This window comes from Lycium ferocissimum, chromosome 1, assembly GCF_029784015.1.
Source record: "Lycium ferocissimum isolate CSIRO_LF1 chromosome 1, AGI_CSIRO_Lferr_CH_V1, whole genome shotgun sequence".
NCBI lineage: Eukaryota > Viridiplantae > Streptophyta > Magnoliopsida > Solanales > Solanaceae > Lycium > Lycium ferocissimum.
The window spans coordinates 60,447,608-60,466,269 of NC_081342.1; the positions used below are offsets into that span (position 1 = coordinate 60,447,608).

Sequence of the window (18,662 nt, forward strand, 5' to 3'; positions counted from 1 at the left end):
CATTTGGCTGTCAATAATGATATGTGATCTTCAACTACTTTTTGACAGGTCGCAGGATATTTTTACATTTTGAAGCGGTTGATTCAGCTTTCTACGCTTGGGTGAATGGAGTTCCTGTTGGATATAGGTTTGTGTTCCATTTTGATATCTCCATGCTCCTTTTCTCTTTTCTAATTGAATACTTGATTAAGATCCTTATTTTAGGTTCTCTTATTTTCATAGTGGTCTTGCTTTTGAACGTTATTATCATGGGTATTGCTACGTTGAGATGAGTCATGTATCTATTTGCTGGCCTTTTTTGGCTTGTAATTTCCGTTATCAAAATCGTGCATTAGTTTATCATTTTCCTTCTTTATGAAGGAATCCTACGAGAGAACCAAAACCACACGTTCCTGAGCTCGAGGTTTTGCACCCATTCCAGCCAGGTCCTTGATCTCGTGACAATGGTTATTTCTTCCAAACTTATTTTTATGTGGTATCGTAATGACACGGTTGAGTTCAAATGGAGAACACGGTCAAAGAGGATTCATATAGCCGATCCTTACTTGTTTGGGGTCATAAGCTAATCTTTGTAGCCTTTTCTCTGGAGCAACTTATGAAGGGATTAAAAATGACAAATGTCTTGAAGATAATAAATATAAATTGTCTTAATATCGTGAGTATTTATCCTTCAAAATTTGGGGGGTCTTCTATGCTTATTGCTGCACGTTTGTGGTGAATGTTGCGAGTTCTAAACATAGACCTTTGAAGGAGAGAATTTGAACTCAAACGAACTCTCTAACAACATCAGAGTTTCGGCATCACAACAACCTCGGAGCATTGGTGCATGCAAGACTGCAACTTAAGGCCAACCAACCACAACCCAATTGGTCACCTACAGTCCATCGCACATCGAGAAGAGAATTTCGATGAGTGTGCTACAAGTGCGAGCATGTGCATTGGATTCTATCGACTCTCCAATGAGGTACTTACTGTTTGCGGGTAGTCTCCCATATGGATTGGCCCATCTGGGCATCACCAGTATCTGCCCACTGTAAAACGGGTAGACTCGAAGCTTAGTGAGAATGGCTAGAAAGTATGATTTTTCCCCTTTAGTGTCTCACAAACTCAAGCCATATACATTATACTACGATGCTTTAAAATGTCTAGTGCTAGACTTGGACTGAAGTCGTAGAAGATTGGAAAAAGATCCTGTTTTCTGTGTGCGTCATATTTACGCACAGAGGAGAAAAGTTCTTTTAGAACTTGCTTGGTTAGAAGAGTCAGTTCGTCGGAAGTTTGTGGTGTTCTAGGCAATTGAGGCTTGGAGAATTAAAAGGTGTCTAAAGGTATCACAGTTAGGGAACTCCAGGTTCCTCATTCACTTTGCCAATGAAGAGGAAGCCATGAGAGTCCTCTATGAAGGCCAAGATGGATGGAGAGATAATTCTTAAAATTGTAATGATGGAGTGAGTGAACTTGGTGTAGGAAGCCAGGGCAGCTAAGTGGAGTGGTTTGTGTCATTAACTCTTCTTTCTAGCATCACTTCAGATCTATCCGGACTCATCTTCAAGTGTTTTGTCTTCTGATGGGCCCTCACTATTATTTGTGGTGACACGTCTACATGGCAGTGACTTAAAGTTTCTGCCTTCCTATCACACGGTGCCTCACTTGAGAATTTTTATTCAGCTTACCATTTAATAACTCATAATCAGATCTTAGTAACTAACTATTTACAACTTGGCAATTTAGAACAGACTGTTCTTCTAATGCGCCACGCCATGTCCGCTGAGTACTTACTTTGTGGAGTTTTGGCTACTTACACATTTGTCATAATTGTACTTTTCTTGTCTCTTCTTTGAAAATGGCAACATCATCTCTTCAGATAACTATGTGGACTACTCTTCCAGCTCTTTCTCAAGCGAAACATACCTAAGTTCTTTTGTTCTTCTTAATAATATAAGGTTTAGGTATTGAGTCTCTCTTCTGAATCGAATTTCCACTTATCAGCATTTTGAGTATTAAGTCTCTCTGATGTACTTAACACTACGATTCTAAAAAAAAAGTCTCGCTGATGTATTGAATTTATGGCATTGCTCCAATGTGGTAGTGAAGTTCGGGTATTAAGTTTTTTCTCTTAATATTGAATTTCCTGTCATGTTTGGGCAACTTTCTTGGTTACTTTTTAGCCGCCAATTTAAACTATGTTAAAGATTCACGTCATTGTACCTGTTGTGGATGAATCTTCAACAAAACTTTTTCCGGCATACTTGACTTTCAGTATCAATTTACAAGCTCAAGTACAGTTATATGTTAGAATGTTCTAGACGAATCAATGTGTTAAGCTTTATAGTAGATAATATTCTTCTTAAAATAATTACTCCCTCCATCCCAATTTATGTGATATAGTTTGACTAGGCACGGAATTTAAGAAAGGAAGACTTTTGAAACTTGTGGTCTAAAACAAGCTATTGATATTTGTGTGGCTGAAAATCATTTCATTAAGGGTAAAAGGCGAAGTTTTAAGTTAAATTATTTCTAAACATAGAAATGTATCATTCTTTTTGGGACAGACTAAAAAAGGAAAGTGTATCACATAAATTGGGACAGAGGGAGTAGGAAATCCCACCATTTATGTTATTTAATAACTTCCGTTATATCATGTAGTCTATACTTTCATTGTTTCTTGTGTCGTAAACTCCTTTTTAGATAGAGTTCTTGTATTCTGTTACGATCTATTCAAGATAATTCTAGTTTTTTCCTCTCTATTTTCGTTGTTGTCTGACCCTTGTTGTGTATTAAACACCTAAGTCAGTGACTTACATCTATAAGTAGTCCTCGCAATGAGTTTGGTAGAATATATTCGAATGATTTTGAGGATTCTAGCAAGGGTAAGACAGGATAATCCAACATGTGGAGGGAGCAAAGCTATAAAGAACTATCTTGTCACTTTCATATTTCCGGTTAGTGCTGTCACCCATTGTTGTCTCAATTTCGTTAAATGGCGCTTCTGCAATTATGTAGAAAGCTGCTGCAAGTGTTTAAATAAGTTCAGAAGTTCTTTACCTCGTATTTGTATTCTTGTTGATAACTCACTCTCTTGGATTTGGACTCCTAACACATCCAATTACATGCATTGTTTCTGGGATTCTTCATTATGCTTTCAATACTTTTTCATATCTCAACTCCTCCATTTCCCAGCTTATGGTGTTTTCTACTTGTTTTTATTTGATTTCAAACATGGTATACCAGTTATGATGTTTTCACATGCTGGACTGAGAGGCTTGAAGCTAAAGTACAGATGAAAGTCTCAGTTATATGGATCTTTGTAATGGATAATTGATCTAATTTTTATTGAATGGTTCAGTCAGGATAGCAGACTCCCTGCCGAATTTGAGATCACAGGTTTTTGCCATCCATGTGGGTCAAAGGAAGGAAATTGTTTGGCTGTTCAAGTGATGAGATGGAGTGATGGTTCCTATCTTGAAGATCAGGATCATTGGTGGTTGTCGGGGATACACCGCGATGTGCATCTTCTAGCAAAGCCTAAGGTGTGAACTTTTCTTTTATACGAGTTCCATATTTCCTTTTTCTCTGGAAGTATTTTTGAAATCTGGAAACTGGCGATGAAAAGAAAACTAACTTACTAGCAAGGTATTTTTCATGCCTGTCTTATTTTTCTCTCAATATTAACGATAGAAATACAACAAAAACTACTGTACCCCCTTTGGCTAAAGAATTACCTCCCATCCCCTGACTCCAGCTACTCTATCCTTCTTATCTTACTTGCCTTCTGTATGATCACCTTCTCTCTGTTCACCAGTGTTAGTTTGGGTGCATCTTAAAGACTCAAGAGGGGAGTGAATTGTGTCGTACCTAATTAACAACTCAAGAGGGGGGTGAACTGGGTTGTACCTAATTCTTGTTTCCTATTAAAATTTGTCCAACACACTATAAAACCTGGTTCTTATGAGTATTTAGTTTGACAACTAAAAACAGTAAAGTTAGAAATAGTAAGAACATGGGATTTAACATGGAAAAATATCCTGCTCAAAAAGGTAAAAAGACCACGACCTACTCCAGTAGGATTTTACTCCTAACTCCACTAACAAAGTGAGCCAAAAAAAATCAGATTTCAAATTCTTTTAATCTAAGACTTAACTCTAAGCGTTGACATCAATAGTCATCCAACTGCTGTACTTCTCTAAGTCTGATTTGAAACAACAAAAAAATGTTTCTACGCAACGAACAAACAACAACCTAACAGAACTTCTAAATTACAACTCAAAATCCTAATACAATTGTACTAGGACTGGACTCACTGTATAGAAATGACACAAGGTCCAGAGTCTTCAGTCTGGTTCTTCACTCCTAGACGATTAGTCTTCATACTTTCAAGAATGAGTTACTTGAAAGCTGAATTGTTGTTGTATCTCTCAGTTTGTGGGAAATTAATGATTTCCTGCAAGGTAGCATGCAATATATGCTGTTCCATTAGTAAACACATACAAAAGAATATCACTTATTTCGGAGATTCTATCAAGTAAGGAAACCAAAACCAAATCAGAGCCTTTTCCAAAGAGGATTATCATACTGTGTTTTACCAAAAATAACTCCAAGTTAGGCAATCACATGAAATTCTTTTTCAACTCAATTACTATGGAAAGATCTTGTGAATATCTAAGATATATTACACGAATAATAATGGAGATATACAAGAAAATACCACTGTAAGTTGATATAAAATCAACTTATCACTTCCACGGAATGAGATTTTGCACAAAGAAACATTGAATTCATTATTTCTCCCTGCCAAATCATTTCCTTGAGTGAAGCATTCTGATGACTTCTCTAATTCAGTTTAAAACAATCCAGTTAGATTTACTGTTCAAGTTGCATGCCTTAGTATTGAAAGAGTGCTTTATCATTCTTTTCCTTTTCCACAATCAATTGGTCTATATCATTCTTTTGCACTTGTAAGCCTTTTCTTTGATACTCTGTTCTTTTACATCACCTTCGGAACTTCCTTTTGGAGTCTTCTGAAGAGAAAGCTTCTCTTGATGCAAATAAATGCATTTAATTGGTATTTGATCCATGATACACTAACATCAGTAACTTTTTAAAGGCAGTAGTCCATATAGATCCCCTATCAGCAAATGGTGAATTATGTGCAAGAGGACTTACAGCAGACGATAAGAAATTTGTTGCATATTATTCGGCTTATTAGAAAATATTCCTTTTTGTCTCTAGTCTTTGACTTTTAGCTGTGACTTCGGTTGTAGCAAGAATGGAGATCCTTTCGTGAATCAGTTTCCTGTTTTAATGTGGCACAATTAAATAGGTGGATATGTGATGACTGCTACTTTTTGGTTTTTAAGAAAGCAAAAGTCATGGGAAATGAACATTATAGTAAGAGTTGATTCCCCAATAGTTTTTTGAAGTTATAAAACACGTAGAGACTTCTCCTTTAGAGAAAATGGACTTTATCAGGAAACCGTCCAGATAAAGATCGATATTGAATTTGGGATAAGGGGAGTAGGATTCTAGTAATGAGATGTTTTCTTGGCTATAGCATGTTGCATTTTATAAAGTGTAATACGAGAAGTGTCAAGATTGACTTCTCCCCCTTGAATCAAGTGTCGGAAGGTTTTGCTATCTCTATCTATTTCGATGATGCAGTTCTTTTTTACTCCACTCTATGTTCTAGGGTTTATTGTAGTAATTGTAGCTTGAGAACCAGTCAACAACAACAACATACCCATTGTAATCCCACAAGTGGGGCCTGGGGAGGGTAGGATGCACGCAGGGTGTACCAGTCATAGTCTTTTAAACCATATTTATCTGTCTGACATATGGAAGTTTTCCCACTTTTTCATTACACTCTTGGCAAGTCTGTAGGATTCTTGGGAAGTCTGGTTTGTTAAGGCTTTATGCAGTGTTTTGGTTGAGAACAACTCATCCCCTTATTACGATTCTTTATATTATTATGACTGACTTGTTGCTCTTACTGTTCTCTGTCTTTTACTATTGATATTTCTCTGTTTTGGCTAGGTCATTGCTGACTTATTACCCAACTTTTCTGGTGCAGACATTTATTGCTGACTATTTCTTTAGAACGAACATGGCCGAGGATTTTTCTTATGCAGACGTAGAGGTAATCATAAAGCCCGAATGGCTTTCTTATATCCTTTTTCTTTTTTGCTATCCTACTTGTGCAGTGGATCGTACAACTGTGTACAGTTCTTCCACCACCAAAATATGGAAAAATTTGCTGGAATATACAAGCCATCGTCACCCTATTAGATGTGGAGAAGGCAGAGAGCAGGTGGCCGGGTGAGAGAATGGCTTGAGTTCTAGACATTTGCTAATAAATGTTAAGCCTGATAATAGAACCTTTGGCTTTTACCATGTTCTTTTGAAGACCTAGCTATCCCCGAGGATCAGTGGTGCGCGGTTCAAAACAAAGTGGATCATGGGCCTGTTCCCCTACCCTTCTCCACTTAAATACTAGGCTTTTGTCTGTGATAGCGTTCGAATCTTCGACATACGCCAAATCCACATATCACAAGCTGCGGTTTTACCACTAGATCAATGTTTCTTTTAGTGTTGTTTTTGTCTGCTGATATATCTTGTCAATCTTTATTTGCACCTCGGGTTAAGAATCTCCTCAATGTTTCACTAACTTTGGTTGGTCTCTCATTTCCTGGTTGATCCTTTTTTGTTTTTTCTTTTTGTGGATATTAAGACTTTGTTTTGACTTAGAAGAAGAATGTCAGTTAGTCCATATAGGAAGTGATTGTAAAGATAACTTTTGCTATGTCTTTATGTCCATGTTGCGTCAGACAGCAGACAACCAATTTTTTTTCCTCATATTGTTTGAACCATACAAAGTATGAGGATTAAAGTGTTGTGCTTCTCTTTTGTTATCTTACCCTGTTTCCATTTACGTTCATTTCTTTTTGTGCTAATTTTATTTTCTTTTGTTTTTTGTGAGGCAGAGGTAAGCAAAGGTTAGCCCTTTTTGGTTGGCTTTGTTTTTTTCGTATTCGGTTAGTTGCTAACAAAATAAGTAACTAAATTCTCTTGCTTATGTTGGTATCCTGCTAGTCAACAGACATCTGAAGACATATTTAGAAATTGGATCTCTATAGTCAACAACAACTACGTTAATATGAATCCTCACTATCCATATAGCTCCATTTAAGCTTATCACAGTACAATATAATACAAAATAAAAGTAAAAATTAACGGAAAAGGATCAAATATACCCCTGTACTATGAGAAAAGGTTTAAATATACCCCTCGTTATACTTTCGGTCCGAATATACCCTTGTCGTTATACTATTGGGTCAAATATACCCTTGTACTATGAGAAAAGGTTCAAATATATCCTTCTTCCGTTAAGATTGTCCAAGGTGGACATCCAATCCTACGTGGCACTGACATTTGATGAGGTGGATACCACGTAGCATGCCACCTCAGCGCCGCTAACCCATTTTACCCATCTCCTCTATTTCCTTCCCCTCCGCCACTAAAATTCCCTTCCCCTCCACCACCATTAATGGTGGCTTTACTTTCTTAAGTGTTAGTGCTTAGCTGAACTCGACACATAAAATGAAACTACTGACAGAGCAATTCTTAATCAAGAAAAAAGATTCCTTTTGAGAAGATCCAAATTTTCTCCCGTAACATCTGGAAGTCACATATGTGTACTCCCAGTGGCTTTTCAAAAGAGTGTTAAATTAATTTAGTACCTAACTAATCCAAAGCATGACATTTTAGAAAGATGGTTGTTTAATTGATTAAGGCCGAATCTACAGTATATGTAAGTGTAGAGATTTGGCCTTCTCGTCCAATTCCACCATTAAATTAAGGACAAAAGTTCTGTTTTAATGCATTGACGATAGTTAATTTAGTGGTGGAGGGGAAGGAAATAGGGGAGATGGGTAAAATGAGTTGGCAGCGCTGAGGTGGCATGCCACGTGGTATCAACCTCATCAAATGTCAGTGACACGTAGGATGCGATGTCCACCTTGGACAATCTTAACTGAGGAAGGGTATATTTGAACCTTTTCTCATAGTACAAGGGTATATTTGAACCAATAGTATAACGGCAAGGGTATATTTGGACCGAAAGTATAACGAGGGGTATATTTAAACCTTTTCTCATAGTACAGGGGTATATTTGGCCCTTTTCCGAAAAATTAAAGATAAAACGCTAGAAGTTCTTTATATTTCTACTTGTGGAGTTCCCATATCGGATGGGATGTGGAACTTTGGTCTTCTTATATTGGCTTTGACAATCTTCAACTCCATGAGCTAGCTTTTGTGGTTTAGTTAGGCCCAATGTCCATTACTTTACACTCTAGTGGTACCTGGAAAATTGTTCCTTTACCTTCGGGTAAGCCTATCGTTAGTTGTCATGGGGTATATATGCTGAAGGTTGGCCTTGATGGTGATACTTTTTCACCCATGGCTAAGATTGCTTCATTCTGTTTCTTTTTATGTTATTCGTCGTTGGACTCTTTACCAGTTGGATATTAAAAATGTCTCTTTTCATGGGGAACTCGAAGAAGAGATATGTTTAGAGCAATCACCAAGTGTTGTTGCTCAGTAGGAGTCTAGTAACATGGTGTACAGACTACGACAATCACTTTCTGGCCTGAAGCTATCTCTTCAAGCATGGCTCGATAAATTCAGCACGATTGTTGTTCAGTAACTTAACATAATTTGCAGTGAAGCAGATCATTATGTGTTTTATGGTCACTCAGCTTCAGATTTATGCACGTATTCAGTGGTTTATGTTGTTGATGTAGTTATCACTAATAATGATGAAGAAGGAATTATCGAATTCAAACATCACATCTTTTACCGCTTTCAGACTAAGGATCTTGGTCGATTGAGGTTGCTTAATCCAAATTAGAAATTACTACTTCTCAGAGGAAGTATGCTCTTGATATTGTGGATGGAAGACTGTAGGCCTATTGATACTCCGATGGAACCCAATGCTAAGCTTCCATCAGGTCAGAGGCAGCTCCTTAGTGATCATGGAAGATATAGGAGATTGGTAGGTCATGAGCAAATTATTGGTTATACAAATGCATATTGGTCGTGGTCACCCTCTAACAGACGATCTACCTCTCGATAGTGTTCTAGTTGGAGATTCTCAGTCACTTGGAAAAGTAAGAATCATAATGTAGTTGTGCGGTCGAGTGCAAGAGCAGAATTTCGGGGTATGGCAGTGCCTACAAGTGTACTCATTTGGATCAAGCAACTACTGAAAGAATTGAAATCTGGAGAGATTGGTAAAATGGAACTTGTATGTGATAATGAAGTTGCACTCACATTGCTCCAATCAGTGTTTCACTAGAGGACCAAATGCGTAGAAATTGATTGTTATTTCGTCAGATAAAAGATATTCTCAGGAGACGTTGTCACAAAGTTTGTTGCGGTCAAATGATCAGCTTGTATGCATTCATCTAGTTTCTCGCCGGTCCCAGAATATGTTATATATTTAGCAAACTTTGTATATATAATTTGTATGCACCATCTTGAAGGGGGTGTTAGAATCCCGTAAATATTCCAGAATAAGTGTAAATATAGTAGATAGCTGGATTTGCTCTTTGTAATTATATGTTGTCATTATTTATTGATTTCCTTTCCTTTCTAGGACATGTAAACTCAGTTATTTAAACATCAATAGCTTTAAGAAAGGCATAATACATAAACCGGCACCAAATTTGGCCTCAGGCAACGAAACACTTCAACTTTGAGAATGCACATCTAGACACCTCAACTCCTCTCCACTGTGTTGGTTGAACACTCCAACTTACAAAATGATCATTTAGACACCTCTAAAATTTATGTGCCACGTCAGCATCGGGTGTCCATGAGACATGGTGGGGACAAGTTGAGGTATCTATATATGCACTCCCAAAGTTGGAGTGCACACTTGCCAGCTGCGGCCCAGTTTGAGTGCTTGTTTATGTATTATGCCTTTAGGAAATAATCAAGTTGTGTTATCTCCTCCTGCTCTCTTTCTCACATGGCATTAGAGGAGACAGGGTTCAAGTATCACCGCACCCATTATCAAAAGAAATTTCATGTGTTCAGCTCATGGAAAAAAATCAGGCCCCCACGTGAGGGAACACGTTGAGACATAATATAATGAAGTAATAAAAAGTGTGTTCTATCTACTAGCTTAAGTTTTATATTAGCTGACCACACATTTCAATTATATGGAACTTTGGTCATCTTATATGGTTTTGGACAATCCTCACCTCATGAGCTAGCTTTTTGATTGAGTTGGGCCCAATGTCTATCTCTTTCATGATATCAAAGTCAGATTCATCCCAATTCTCATGGTTTATCAGATGTTGGGTTGCTCAAAAAAAAAAAAAAAATCTCATGGTTTATCTGATGTTTATATTACCACGCTCCTGATGTCCAGTTCTTGGCGTCTCGGGGGTAGGGGTTGAGTTCCCACATTGGGTGGGATGTGGAACTTTGATGATCTCCTTATATAGTCTTGGACGATCCTCACCTCATGAGCTAATTAGCTTTTAGGGTTGAGTTAGGCCCACTGTCCATTTCTTTGGTTGTTCACGAGCATATAAATCTCTCTGTTTATTAATGAATTTGAAATTCTAATTAGAGTTGCAAGCCATCATTTGTTTTGATTTCCCATTTCCCTTCATCCTATTATTTAGAGCTACTTTGACTGGCACGGACTATAATCCTGTGAGAAAAGAAATATTTGAACGGATTGTTTGTTTTATTTTGTTGTTTTTTTCATTTTTGATGAAGTGAAAAAATGTTTGAGTAGATTTCTATATTGACCTGGGTGGAGAAGTTTAAGAAGAAAGGTTATAAATCTGAAAAGTAAAATAGCTGAAAGGATGGCCTTTCTGATTCAAATAATGAAAAGTAAAATAGCTGAAAGGATGGCCTTTCTGATTCAAATAAATAACAAGTCACAACAGTTTATACTTGTTTGATCATTACACGGAGAAACTTTGGTCACTTCACACAATCGGTCAATCGGGACGGCTAAAAAATTTGAGCATGTTAATTTTATGGGAAGGAGGGATTATTAAATGCTGATGACATAATTTTGCTGATTTTACCTTATGCTGTCCATAATGCAGGTGGAAGTGAAAATTGATAACTCATTCGACAATAATGGCATCGCTGACTTCACTATTGAAGCTTCACTCTATGACAGTGGAGATTGGCTTAGCCGCTCTGAGCATATTGATTTGCTTTCTGCTAACATTGCTCATCTGGAGTTAGTTCTGTCTTCTGATCCTTGTCTGGGATTTAAAGGCTACATGCTTGTGGGGAAGGTGCAAGCACCTAAACTATGGTCTGCAGAGCAAGTAAGTGATTTTTCTTAACTTCAACAGAAAGAAATTTCCTTATTGTCACAAAACTTTTGGAAATCTAAACCACGATAATGTTTTACAATGCTGCTATCCTTGTTCTATTATTTCCTAAAGGGCATATTGCATCTCATTAGATGCCACACTCAAAACTTGTTTGATGTAGGGTTCGGGTTTAGCAGTAATGCTATTTTCCATTACATTTTAGTAGCACTGGTACAATGTTAATCATTCTTTATAATCTGGTTGTCTGCTATTTCTCCTGTACTCCCTTGCAGGGAAGCTTAGAGTGCAAGGGATCCTTCTTCTTTATTAAGTTGGGAAATCTTGTATGCTTTATCATGACACTCGACTTCTACATCTTTAATGACCCTGCCTTATATAGAATTCCAAATCTTTAGCTAAGATTTGCATGAATTTATTTCCAGTTATAACTAGGAAAAGATGGAAGGCTTTTTTCCCTGTGTATAAACTTCATCCTGACTTTCTTAGGTCCCCTTAGCAAATGGATTTACACCATGATACTGAGTGCATCGCCTTCTCCGTGATTGTATCAAACTCTCATTTGAAAGATTAATATTGTATTAGGAAGTCAGCTTTGTAGTGTTGCTTAGGCAGGACAAGATTTGCCCTGTAGTTGCTTTATAATTTCTTTTTATCGATTGAGCTCAGTCTTTCATTTTATCAGGACTGAATTTCCAGTGGTCTTCTCTGACCTCCGATAGATGTAATTTACTTTAATGCTCTCACTGCAACTTTGAAGAAATTCCTTATTCGTCTCTCCTTCTGTTAACAGCCAAATCTCTACACTCTTGTTATCACCCTTAAAGATGCATCAGGAAACTTGGTTGACTGTGAATCATGCCAAGTTGGTATGAGAAAAATATCAAAAGCCCCAAAACAGCTGCTAGTAAATGGGCGTCCAGTAGTAATTAGAGGGGTGAACAGGCATGAGCACCATCCACGTCTTGGAAAGACAAACTTGGAGTCCTGCATGGTCAAGGTTTGTTTGTTAAATCCTTTTTCTTTTTTTGTCTAAATATTTGATGTATTTCTCTACACTGTAAAATTGCAGGCATGCTTATTGCAAAATCTTCATATTTTCCGTTGAAGACAAATCTTATATCCTGTTACTTCTTGTAGGATTTGGTTTTGATGAAACAAAACAATATTAATGCTGTCAGGAACAGCCATTATCCTCAGCATCAACGCTGGTATGAGTTGTGTGATCTATTTGGCATGTACATGATCGATGAGGCCAATATCGAGACACATGGTTTTTTTGATTATCCAAATTACAAGCATCCTGCCCAGGAATCTTGTTGGGCTGCTTCCATGCTGGATCGTGTGGTTGGCATGGTTGAGCGGGACAAAAATCATGCCTGTATTATAATATGGTCCATAGGGAATGAGGCATGCTATGGACCGAATCATGCAGCACTCTCTGGTATGTGCTTTTTCATTGTTTTCACTTTCCATTTTCTGTTTTGTTTACTCTTTGTTCTTAAGTAAAGTGCTAAGCTTTCCAAGGGATGTAAGGACACTGCCTCACGGGTATATACATGTGGCCACAACTTCAGAAACAGATGCTACTCACTCTTCAGTTTCCCCATTCGAGCTATAGGTCTCTTACTGGTAGAGGAACAGTAGTTTAGCCACAAAGCTAGCCCTGAAGGGACTGCCTTCAATATACTTTGGCCACAAAGCCGTCCGTGAAGGAATTTTTAGTATACTTCCCTAACATTGCTAAGTCATGTTTTATGTATTGGTTGCATCCATAACTGCTAGGTAGATTTGGTTATAGTTTATAGATCAGAACACTATCTGAATGACTAAAGTGTTTGCAAATACCCTATAGATAGCCAAGTTATCAAGGATCAGAAGCTAAGTGCATAATATACTTTATTATCCTGCATGTGATATTTTTGATTCTCTAGGTGGTCAAAAAACACTAGGTACATCATACTTCTTTCGTGATGTGTCAAGTTCAGAAAAGGCTAGCTTTTAGATCCGTCCATGCAAGCTTTGCACCTAACCCCCTCCTTAGTTGTCATGTTCACCAACCAAATTAGACTCTTTTCAGGTTGGGTACGAGAAAAAGATGCATCAAGACTGGTGCACTATGAAGGTGGTGGATCGAGGACATCTTCAACAGATATTGTATGCCCCATGTACGCACGTGTGTCCAAAATAGTTGAAATAGCAAAAGATCCAACTGAACAACGGCCTTTGATATTATGCGAGTATGATCTTCTATTATCCACTTCTTTTTCTTGGTCAATTTAACTGCTCTTAATTTTTCATAATAAGTGATGATTTCACGTTGCAAATTGTGGTGCAAAACTGCTCAGATATTCACATGCCATGGGGAACAGCAACGGGAACCTCCATAAATACTGGGAAGCAATAGATAGTACATTTGGTCTGCAAGGAGGCTTTATATGGGATTGGGTTGATCAGGTTTGTTCATGATTTAGGATTGGTCCTGTAATTATGGACATTTTTTAACGATAGGAGTTAATGTAGTCGCTAAAATAGATTTGCTTTGCAGTTTTTTCCCTTCAACGTATTTCAGAGTTAGTTGGTTTCGGAAAACATTATCATGACTCTGTTTTTATGACTTCAAGCTGCCCTCTTGAGTTAAAAGCAAATGAATGTTTATTGACCTAAGACATTTTAAAGATGCAGACCCTATGCAGGATAGATTCCTATCAGGGTAAATAGTTGAATTTAAATTCAAATACTAGGACTAATGCCTGCTCTATTTGGATGAAATAGAACTTGGTGGCTGTCTCTCTAGTCGACGTGCATATTTCATAAAGCAGAATTGGTTTGTATAATACTTAATTTTTATTTAGAAGGCACGAGCTTTCTGATTTTCAATCTAGCATTATGTGCTGCAAGTGTGACTTTTGATTTGAAAGGCATGTCCTTGCTATTTGCAACATCGTCATATGGAGAACCAAGCTAAAACCATTTGACCGCATAATTGTTGCTTGACGTTCTGAAGCCTATGCAATTACAAAAAAGATTCAACTCACGCACGAAAGTAGTAGTCATAGAGATGTTATATCTTTCTGTTATTTTAGTTGTGCTTCCTTTTTAACTGAACACTATCACTTGGCACTTTTTATAGGGATTATTAAAGGAAGGTTCACATGGAATAATGCACTGGGCATATGGAGGTGATTTTGGGGACACTCCTAATGATTTAAACTTCTGCCTGAATGGTCTCATATGGCCTAATCGAAGTCCTCATCCTGCATTACATGGTGAGTAGACAGTTCTCTTGTTCAACAATTTGTTTTGTCCCGTCTTATAAAAAGCTTTGCAAGACTAATAGACAATAAGTCACGTCAACCAACCTTTTTAAAAAAAGTGTAGGGTGTGGAAGCATAGAACCTTAAGTAATGCTGAATAAGTAATCTAATATTTTAATTTTTGGGTACTTTTAGGGGTGAAGCTTTTACTTTTCACTCATATCTTATCTGTCATTTGATTGAATTTGCCTTCAGTGACCAGAATGTTTAGCAAAAATGTCACCAAGATGTTAGGAGTCTTGCTAGTTTTTCCTGTTGTGTCTGGAAATTTATGGGGCAGGGGAAGGAGGGGGGACAATTGGGTAGTATGCACAAAGCATGTATGCCTGAACATGTTATCTGCGTTGGACGATGTAACCTGAATTTTACAAAATTACCGGTGCTTGCTAAACTTGAACATGTCTAACTGTATAACATGTTTGTTGTCAGAGGTCAAGTTTCTTTACCAGCCAATCAAGGTCTTATTTAAAGAAGGAATTATCAAGGTACTCTTGGATACCACTTAAATTTTCTGTTCACTTACATCAGTATCTCTTAAATGACAATTAGGCTTTTCTTTTCAGATAGCAAACATGCATTTCTTTGATACTACCCAAGCGTTGGAGTTTAACTGGGTACTTCATGGCGATGGGTGTGAACTTGGGTCTGGGATCCTCCCTCTACCTGTCATAGAACCCCAGAGAAGCCATGAAACAAAATGGGAATCTGGCCCATGGTTTTCTGCGTGGACTTCATCTAGTGCAGCAGAAATTTATTTAACAATTACAGCAAAGCTTTTGCACTCTACTCGGTGGGCTGATTCTGGTCACCTCACTTCGTCCACACAAGTTCTGTTACCTAACAGACGGAAAGTTGTCCCTCATGTACGTGGCTCTTACTTGACATTTATTTTTTAGTCTGGTAGTCCTTTTTCAGACATCACTGACTATTTTATGAACTTTTTGCTTTAGATCATTAAAAGCACCGATGCCACTTTACTTTGCGAAGTTCTTGATGACATAATAAAGGTTGGCCAGAAGGACTGGTGGGAGCTGAAATTTAACAAACAAACTGGTGGTATAGACAGCTGGAAGGTAAATACTTTATGTTTCAATAAATTGAGAGTTGGTACAATATTGTATGGAAGCTATATAATTTTGGTTATTGTAAAACAAATGGACACAGCCTAACTCCCAAAGGTTAACTCATGAGGTAAGGTTTGCACGTGATCATATATGGAAATAACGCATTCCCTCATCCATTGTGGGACAACTTAACAGTTATGATGTGGCATATGATAAAGATGAGTAATTTCTAAACTACATTTTCTGTTCCACTCAATGATTGCAGGTTAATGGAGTTTCAGTAATGAATAAAGGCATCTATCCATGCATTTGGAGAGCACCAACAGATAATGACAAAGGGGGAGGGCCACTGAGTTACTTGTCTAGGTGGAAGGCTGCTAATCTTGACAAGCTAATCTTTGTGAACCAAAGCTGCTCCGTTGAAAATATGAACGGTCATGAAGTGAAACTATCAGCTACTTATCATGGCATAGCAAAAGCAGAGGAGAAAACTCCCTCAGATTTGGAAACTTCTAGTGTTCTCTTTAAGGTTGACATGACACTTTTGATATATGGTTCAGGAGATGTTGTGCTAGAGTGCAACATAAAGCCGTGTCCTGATCTTCCACCTTTGCCACGGGTCGGGGTTGAATTTCAATTGGATTCAAATATAAACCACGTTAAATGGTACGGAAGGGGGCCATTTGAATGTTATCCAGACCGGAAATCTGCTGCTCATTTAAGCATTTATGAGCTAGCCATAGGCGAAATGCATGTGCCATATACTGTTCCTGGGGAATGCTCAGGTAGAGCAGATGTTAGATGGGTGACATTTGAAAATAAAGATGGAGTGGGACTTTGTGCTACCACGTATGGAGGCTCTCCACCCCTGCAAATGAATGCAAGCTACTACAGCACAGCTGAGCTCGAGAGAACGACACACGATGAGGATCTCAGGAAAAGTGAAAACATTGAGGTACTTCATTTCCTGTGTTATGCACTCGTTGTTGTTATTCAGCTTTCACATACTTGCACAGTTTCTCCGGGCTATCACTGGCTAGCTTTGCATCTCCCTTAAAACGATTTAATTTGAGGCTTTTAGTTGCTAGTCGAGCAACAAAACCAACTTCTTGGACCATTTAATGAGAATCTCTCTCTTTAGTCTCCAACATGAATTACGATATCCATCAATTGGTTGTGGATCAATTGGATTCGAGGGTTAGGAAAGTACTAATTTAGATAAGCACAAACTGTGGCTGAGAAAATCTTAATCTGGCCGACTTACCATGCTTAGCTTCAGTTAATTCTACTTGGTCTCTAGTTTCCTCTGAAAAAGGAAAATACTGTGTCTCTATTGTTGCATAAGCTCATCCGCCACGGGTGAGCTAGGTTTTATTTTTCTAAGAAGTAAAAAATAACTTTTTGCATCATTATTCTGATTTAGTTCTTGATTGAATGACACTTGTTCTGTTCATGTGGTATGCCTAACTTTTTGCATCATTATTCTGATTTAGTTCTTGATTGAATGACACTTGTTCTGTTCATGTGGTATGCCTCTTTTGGTGAAGGATGCCATTCTGAATTAAGTTGTGCATGAATAGCACAGCATATTTGTAATCATAATGGGAAAAAGGAATGGCAAATGTATTTGTTTCTTTAGGGTGCCTGGGAGGGCGATGGGGTGGACGTTAGCTCCATTGTTCCGGTGTTGCTATTACTCCTTTTACAATCTATATATTGTTTCAAAGGCTTGATTTTGGTATTACATTTCCTTTTCTTTTTTTGGTTGTCTTAAATGTTTTTCATGAAGAAAATATTTAACATCAAAAACTTCTTTTACATCCTATAAGGTTGTTAACATTTGCATTGCAAATCTCATTATCCACTCCATGCTACTTTCTCTCTCCATCTTGTAAATATTATTTTCGTTCTTTGTTACCCACTGGCATACATGCCATTTACTTTTATATCCAATCAAATATCGAAAAATGATTCAAAGAAGTATCTTTTTTTTTCTTTTTATATGAAAAACATTTTGCGCCGCAGCAAAATGAATCTTGAAATTATGTAGTAATAGCATTTTGACATTGATTTTCTGTATTGCAGGTGCATCTTGACCATAAGCACATGGGTTTGGGCGGAGACGATAGCTGGTCCCCTTGTGTTCATGATGAATACCTTGTTCCTGCCGTGCCACACTCTTTCTCCATTAGGTTTTTTCCAAAAACTGCAGCAACCACTGGGTCTGATATCTACAAGTCCCAATTTTCGGAAGAGTGATTATTGATAACTTCTGTAGTTATCTACGTTGTTCACTTTAAGCACATGGAATTCTTCAAATTTGAAACTTTATTAAAATAAAACAAGTGACTCAAGTGAAAAGCCCTTTTAGGGTGCAGATCCTTTTTACTCGAAGAGCATAGTTTTCTCATTTAAATAAGTTGACTCTTCTTTGCTCAAGTAAACTTTATCTTTTGCTTTTGCTTCAATCTGTAGCGTATTAAAGTACATTATAGATTGTTGAGCATTGTGCTTGAGAAACTGCAGCAAAATGTAACTATATTGATGGTGCGGTATGGGGTGAAACCTTCAATATAATTGTATGCAGAAGAAAATATTTTCTGAAAACAATTCTTTGTGCGGATTTTCCTTCATACGGACTGGTCTTTAATTTTGCCTCTGCTTTAACATTTAATGAGAATTTGTGGGTCAAAGTACCCTTATTTGCTGGTCTATGAAACCAGAGATTCCGAGTTCAATCCCAAGCAGAGTCGGAGAAAAAAAATTCACAAGAAACTTTATTTTTCGGGCGAAGTTACATAGAAACTTTGCCTTATCTGGCATAAGTTATGCAGAAATAGAGTTATCCGGCATAAGTTGTGTAGTAACTATTTTGCTCGGCATAAGCTTGTAGAAACTTTGCTTGGTCCAGCATAAAT

The 18,662-nt window shown here is 37.6% G+C and overlaps 1 protein-coding gene across 2 annotated transcripts in view; it reads left to right on the top strand.

The window, feature by feature from the left end:
• Window positions 1-18,354, top strand: part of LOC132056549 (uncharacterized) — a 28,735-nt gene extending 10,381 nt beyond the window's left edge. For both annotated transcript variants that reach the window (XM_059448812.1, XM_059448819.1), the window contains 14 exons: window positions 49-127; window positions 3,347-3,530; window positions 6,068-6,133; window positions 11,127-11,357; window positions 12,157-12,363; window positions 12,504-12,807; window positions 13,444-13,603; window positions 13,712-13,820; window positions 14,497-14,632; window positions 15,110-15,165; window positions 15,244-15,543; window positions 15,631-15,753; window positions 16,010-16,699; window positions 17,830-18,354. In XM_059448812.1, coding sequence (XP_059304795.1) covers window positions 49-127; window positions 3,347-3,530; window positions 6,068-6,133; window positions 11,127-11,357; window positions 12,157-12,363; window positions 12,504-12,807; window positions 13,444-13,603; window positions 13,712-13,820; window positions 14,497-14,632; window positions 15,110-15,165; window positions 15,244-15,543; window positions 15,631-15,753; window positions 16,010-16,699; window positions 17,830-18,003 — 2,819 coding nt within the window. In that variant the 3' untranslated portion in view covers window positions 18,004-18,354. The remainder of the gene's footprint in view (window positions 1-48; window positions 128-3,346; window positions 3,531-6,067; window positions 6,134-11,126; window positions 11,358-12,156; window positions 12,364-12,503; window positions 12,808-13,443; window positions 13,604-13,711; window positions 13,821-14,496; window positions 14,633-15,109; window positions 15,166-15,243; window positions 15,544-15,630; window positions 15,754-16,009; window positions 16,700-17,829) is intronic.
• The last annotated feature ends 308 nt before the right edge of the window (window positions 18,355-18,662 follow it).